At 39.9% G+C, this 6,859-nt stretch overlaps 1 protein-coding gene and 1 non-coding gene across 2 annotated transcripts; both read left to right on the plus strand.

The window, feature by feature from the left end:
• On the plus strand, positions 1 to 1,656 carry LOC149115789 (QRFP-like peptide receptor). The gene has a single exon (XM_089283850.1). It carries the CDS (start codon positions 1 to 3, stop codon positions 1,051 to 1,053), a length of 1,053 nt encoding a protein of 350 aa, XP_089139976.1. The 3' UTR covers positions 1,054 to 1,656.
• Positions 1,657 to 6,040: 4,384 nt separating this feature from the next.
• On the plus strand, positions 6,041 to 6,111 carry Trnag-gcc (transfer RNA glycine (anticodon GCC)). Its single transcript has one exon. It is a non-coding gene; the product is annotated as a tRNA-Gly (tRNA).
• The last annotated feature ends 748 nt before the right edge of the window (positions 6,112 to 6,859 follow it).

A 6,859-nucleotide genomic window follows, 5' to 3' on the forward strand; every position in this document is an offset into this window, starting at 1 on the left:
ATGTGTCTATTAAACTACTCAGAAAACTTCACCGGTATGAACTCTACTGCAAACCAGGCTTGCGAACTGTTCGCTGAAAACTCGCCGTCTGTAAAATACCTAAAGACGCTTGCTTATGCTGTAATCATGTTATTTTCGCTGCTTGGAAACACAGCTGTAATCATGATCGTCTCGAAAAACAAACGAATGCGGACAACGACAAATTACCTGATTGTCAACATGGCTGCATCTAACCTTTTAATTTCTGTGTTTGCCGTGCCCAGAGAACTCACCGAAATTTACACAGGTTTCCGCAGATGGCTCCTAGACGGACTAGCAGGTTTAATTCTGTGTAAGCTTGTCTACGTCTTTCAAGACATTTCTACCGCGGTGTCCATCCAAAGCCTTGTTGTTATGGCCATCGACAGATATCACGGAGTGGTTTTCCCATTCCGGCCTCCGATTTCAAAATCCAACGTTTGTAAGGTTGTGATTCCAGTTATTTGGACTGTGGCGATTGGTGTGCACAGTGTTTATTTTTACACTGTACGGCTGATGGTACAAGATAACAAGACTTATTGCACTTTCAGCTGGGTGTCAAAGTTTGAAGAACGACAGACACAGGAGAATTACTTTATTTTCATTTCAGTGTTTTTAATTTTGTTACCTTTGTGTGTGATTTTTTCTTTATATGCGCTTATTTTGTTGGAGCTGAAAAAACGTCAGCGTGCTGGAAGCAGTGCATCAGCATTGAGAAGCCAAAGACGGAGAGAAGATGGGGCAGTGATGAAAAAGATCCTATGCATAGTTTTTCTTTTCATTTTATGCATCACCCCGGTCACTATTGCAGCAAGTCTTTTTTATTTTGTATGGGATTGGCATATACCTTGCGGAATGGACAAATTATTTCAGGCAGCGAAGTTCATTTTCTACTCAAACACCGCTTTAAATCCATGCCTCTATTTTGCTTTAAACAATAAATATCGAAAGGGATTGAAAAATTTATTAAGACGAAAGCTGTCGTATGAAGACAACAGGAATGAATTACCGATGAACATACTTCAGGAAAACTAAATGCACATCAGTAAAAACCTCTCGATAACTGGATAGAATAAAAGGCAGTCTGGTAGATAATTTGTTCCGTATTGGAGGGATTAATGAATGATAACTTAGCTTAATAATTGAAATGCGGTAATTTATTTGGATAGCTCCCCTTAAAAATCTAGTTGGCTTTAGTCTGCCTGACCTAGCCAGTAATGCTAACCCAATTTCCTAAGAATATTTTAAAGAAATTAAGGGTTTTATTTTAAAATCCGAGACCTAATTGGTAACGTGGTAAAAATCGCCTTAGGGTATTATGAATTTGATACCGGCCACTTTTGATAGGAAAACTGATAGCAATAACCGGGTGTTTTCACAAGAATAGAGTCCCAATGAATCTTCTGATAAAGTTTTTTCTGGACAGTTAAAATATAGAGGAATTAGCGTGTGATGTTAAAGGTAATTTTGTCAGAATCTTGATTTTCCACGTTTCATGTAATTAGATCTGTGTTAGTATTTGAATTAAAGACCCACTCGGCTCCCGGATGTAGCTTCGTATGAATTTTACGAGTGGTGGGCATGTGGTCTCCATTAAAACACTCGTGTCTTGATAATAAAAATTAGCATTACACAGTGGAGCGGAAATATGAATTTTATTTTCGAGGGATAAAAGCAATACCTCACGGATGAATGCAGCGAGTGAGTAAAATCTTGATTAAAAGTGTAATACAAACAACGGTGATAAACATTTAAAAAACATGCATTTAATGAACTTGACGTTTCGTATGCTAGGCAACATACATTTTCAAAAGTATAGCCGTTAAATTTTTTGGAAAGCTATTTATATGTATCAATGGGGGTCTGGCACCTAGACAGAAAACATCTGCAGTAGAAATTTAAGACGTTTCAGACGGAAACTGTCTGTTAAGTGACACAATGGAAAAGCTTTCCTAATAAAGTAAATGCTTTTCACTGCTGACATTGGCCTTCAATGCTGGCTACAACTCGTGAATAAACAAGGTCTCTTTAACCTTACAATGGTAGTCAGTCTTTCCGCACGCCAAAATGTCAAAATATTTTTTGACATTTTGTGACCAGTTTTTGAGTAAAATCATGTTTTTAAGACAACAAAGTAATATTCGTGTCTTGAAGTCACCCGGTAACAACCCTAAAAAGCGGGAAATGACGTCATCAAAATTCTCACTAGTGGCAGATATGGGGTGCTTATCATTTAGCAGAAAAATCCCGAAACTTCGGTTGAAAGTCAAATGGAACTGTAATTTTCTGGAAGATCCGTTCGGAAATTGTAGACTAACTTCAGAGGTAGTCCTCTTTTTCCGTTCGGAACGGAACGCTGGAAAGTTCTTTACCATTTGCTAAATGTGCCAGTCTCCAGTCTTTCATCAGCCGAAAGCAATTACGAGAAATCGAATTGCAAATGGTAAGCGCCATCTCGTTCGGTTGGTTTGCTGATTTTGGAAAAACCCTTACCATTATTCAACGGTCATCCCAACCGGTTTATTCTGACAAAGCACCCATGGACAATAACAACAGGGTAGTGATAAGAGAATGACACGATATTACTCCGCGATGAACACGCGAGGACTGCTTTCGTGTAGTCACCATCTTCAGCTTTCCTTTAATTAAAATATATTACTTTGCGAAACCAAGAAAAGATCATACCTGCGGTAGGCAATGTGAGAAATAACTGTTTTCTCACTGTTTACAACGCCAAGCAAGATTAGATACGACTTTTTATTATCTAGACACGCGTGTTTTAATGGAAAATATCGAAAAATACAACACTATGAAATTCATGCGAAACTACATCAGGAACAATTATCACATTAATTTTCAACAAATTTGTATACAAAGGACAGAGCAACAATTCTGTTTGTATAAAGACAAATAACCCCGTGAAAAGCACTATAAATATGTTTTATTCTCTAAAAGCCTTTCGACTGCATAAATGTGTTGTATTTCCAGACGCTGGAAACGCGAAGTGAAAAACAAGACAAAATTCGGGATGATTTGATAATACAGTATTTCTATTAAAAACGGTGTTAAGAATGACAAAAGAAAAGCGAATCTGGTGCTCGAAACCTTTTACCTGTTTTGTGCCACAATATATTTTTTCAATCACCTTCTCTAAACTTTTTTCATGTTGTGAACAAGAACATATTTTATAGACGTCTTTTAGGCGGTATGTGGAATATAAATTCAGTTTAGCCATGCCAGAAGCTAACATAAACGTCATTCCGATTTTAGGTGCCTTTCCAAGTTATTTTACATAGCCTTTACATTATACTATTAAAAGATAGCAGGTTGCGTTGGGTTCGTCCACGATGGTAAAAACTTAAATTCAGCTTGGACATATGGTGCACCAAGTCCATGCAAGGTCTATCAAATTGCTGCTGAATCTCCCGGCATTAATTCAATATACATTTCAATGAGTCAGTTGTAGATTTATTTCCTTGTCAGTCCAGATGTCAATATTTTAGAGTCAAGGTAATATGTACGTGACAGCGAGTTCTCGTGCAAACTGACTCGGGAGTTTGATATTTAAAATAATTTTTTCTTACTTAAAAGCGGCTTTTCAATGATTGCTAGGTCCTTAAGTAATAATATTAGGTTTGCAAGTATTAGTACAGATCTAAACGTAGAACTGCCAAATGATTCTGACAAAATTCCCTTTATTAAATCAAAGGCTAACCCTTCTATATTTCCACCGTCCAAATAAAACTTTGTCAAAAGATTTATAGAGACTCTTTTCTCTTGAAAACAAAGTTTTTGCTTAGCTTTTTGAAAAACTTGCTGGCGTCAAATTTAGAATGCGGTAGGAAATAACACTTCCTACAAACCCCTTAACTTTTTGTCATGAACACATATTCTTTAGCTTTACTCTCTTAAGACTACCCTGAGGCAATTGTGTTAAAATCACCGGCTAGGTCACGTAAACTAAAGCTGACTAGATTTCACCCCGAGTGGGGGGGGGGGGGGGTACACCCAGAAAAATCGGGTGGGGGTGTGCGGCCTGCTTCCCAAAACCCTCACCCTTACCCTTATGACCAAAATCTGCGATATTCCCTACCCTATTTATGACCTGACCAAAAATTCGAAACCCTATTTATGACCTAACCCTTGAATCAAAACCCTGTTTCAGACCTGCGTTATAATAAGTTCCCTAGTTCATACCAATGTTAAATTACTGTAAACATAATTTGTGAAGGGCTTTTGTTGATTTTCTTTTCGACAATGACGAAAAAGTGGCTTCTTTTTAAAAACATACCCATATCAAGGATAGAGTGCAAAAACATACCCTATTTATGACCAAAATGGCGAAACTCATCTAAAAATTGATACCCTATTTATGACCAAAACGGCTGAAAAACCATACCCTTTGGTGCCGCACATACCTGTATAGCCCATATAAGGGAGTACCCCCCCCCCCCGGGGGGGATTTCACAGGAAATATTAATTATCCGGTCTTTCAGAGTGATGTTTAATAAACTTTTTTCACGCTTCTTTGTAATCCTGCCCAGAGTGTCAAATTGACCTTTTCGGCGATACCGTGGCCATTTTGAATTCCATTGTTTGCCCCCTGAGCATCCCAAAATAGCTATTTGAAACAACAAAATTCAAAATGGCCGCTGTATCGCCGAAAAGGTCCTTTCTTAACACAGTCGTCTTAACTCACTCAATTTGTCGATCTGGAAATGAAAATAGCCAAACTGCAGTTGTAAAAAAGTCGATTACACGCACTAACTACTCGTGTGAGCGCAAGTAGTAGGCTTTATTACCGGCTGTTGTTTCAGAATGGAGCCACGCCCTTCCTCCAAAGTGAGCGGCGGAAATCGAGCCGAGAAGACGCTTGCGTGAAAACTAGCGTCAAAACCAGTGTACGACTCTTCCATCCCATGCTCATATATCGAAAAAAAGAAGAGAAGCTAAATGAGTCTACTTGTCTAAGGAGACCTTGGTTACTTTAATGAAGATAAATATATAGATTTAGCCAGGCCTAAAAGCGGAGCTCCTGGGTCGGGTTGTTCAAAGCCTGATTAAGCTAACCCAGGATATGTGAGAATTTTGATTTGATTTTTTTTAACTTGGCGGTGAGTTTTTCTGCTTACATTGTTTGCCTTCTGAGTTTAAATAATCTCAAACCACACAAGACATAAGGAGTGAAAGACATTTTTATACAAGAAAAATTAATATTTCGGTTAACTTTTAAGCCTGGGTTAGCGTTAACCGTGGAGGCGCGGTGGCCTCATGGTTAGTGCGCTTGTCCCCGATTCGAGTGGTCCGGGTTCGAGCCCTGGCCGGGGACACTCTGTTGTGTTCTTGGGCGAGACACTTAACTCTGACAGTGCCTCTCGCCACGCAGGAGTATACATTAAATGGGTACCGGCGAAATGTTTGGGAAACCTAACAAATTGCGGGGGAGTGACCTGCGATGGACTAGCATCCCGTCCAGGGGAAGTAGAAATACTCCTAGCTGCTTCATGCTACAGCAACCAGGATAAGCTCCGGCAGCTATGAGAGAGTCGGCTACAAGGCGTCACTTTAGCGTTAACGGGCCTCAGTTCCGAACAATCCGGCCCTGACTAAGATAAATTAACCTGGTTTGAGGTCGCGATCCAAAGTTCAAACTTTCTTATACTTCTGAAATTGTGTATAAAAACCTACCTCAAATCGACTCGTTTTGCTTTCAAGATGCGTCAGAAATTTGAAGCTGTTCCTCGTGAATAGAAATCGTTCCCGAACCCGTCAGGCACTCAGTAGAGAAAATATATCTCACTAACCTCGTTTTCTCGGTCAGTACTGTAGGTTACGAATCCTCGTTTTCACGACTTATGGCCGGCTTGGGCCATAAATCGATGGGGAAAAGTCTCGCTCCGTAAGTCGCAGTACGGCTCTCGAACTCGGTTAGTAAGAGGCATTTATCGAACTCCAGCATTTTTATCCTCAGGGAGTAAAGAAAAATTATACCTTAAAAAAAGCGTGATTTCTTTTCACATCAGCACTGGTGGTTCAGTGGTAGAATTCTCGCCTGCCACGCGGGAGGTCCAGGTTCGATTCCCGGCCAGTGCAGTAATATGACCTTTTTTTATACAAGTCTATACATGATATATCTTTCTTTCCCTAAACATGACTTGGAAGGGCGATATTCAGTTTTTGTTGTTGTGATAAGTAATGGTAATAGGACTGAGTGGAGTCCAATTCGCTCTGTAATCATACGAGTGATAACAAAATCGGACGACCGCGCAGCGGGAGTCCGATTTGTTTATCACGAGTACCTTTACAGATCGAATTGGACGACACGAAGTCTTATTACCAATTAATCATAAAATATGCAATTTCCAAGAAAAGAAGAATAGCCAATTATGGATGAAAGGGAAAATTTGCATTAAAAGACTGACATCATCATCATCATCATCATCACCATCAGTCCTTATTGTCTCCAGTGAGGCATGGGGCCGCAACAATGTCTCTTTTCCACCGAGTCTTGTCTTTCGCAATTGCCTGTGCCTCTCCTCATGAAACACCCATCTCACTTGGTTCAGTTTCAACTGTCTTTCTCCAGGTGGTTTTGAGTCTTCCCCTTTTTCTTTTGCCTGCAGGTGTCCACCTAAGGGCAACCTTGGGTATTCTCTCTGGCGACATTCGTAAGACATGTCCCAGCCATCTAAGCCGGCGTTTCTTGATTTCAAGATCGATGCTTGTGCACCCAGTCTTCTGGTACAGGTCGTTGTTGGAAATTTTGTTGGGCCAGAAGATGTTGTAGATCCTTCGCAGACAGCCATTGTGAAAAGCATTGACTTTGTTTGTGTCCCTTTTG

The sequence above is a fragment of the Orbicella faveolata genome, unplaced genomic scaffold (genome assembly GCF_042242905.1).
Source record: "Orbicella faveolata isolate gen_17 unplaced genomic scaffold, um_ofav_v1 contig_13, whole genome shotgun sequence".
Taxonomy (NCBI): domain Eukaryota; kingdom Metazoa; phylum Cnidaria; class Anthozoa; order Scleractinia; family Merulinidae; genus Orbicella; species Orbicella faveolata.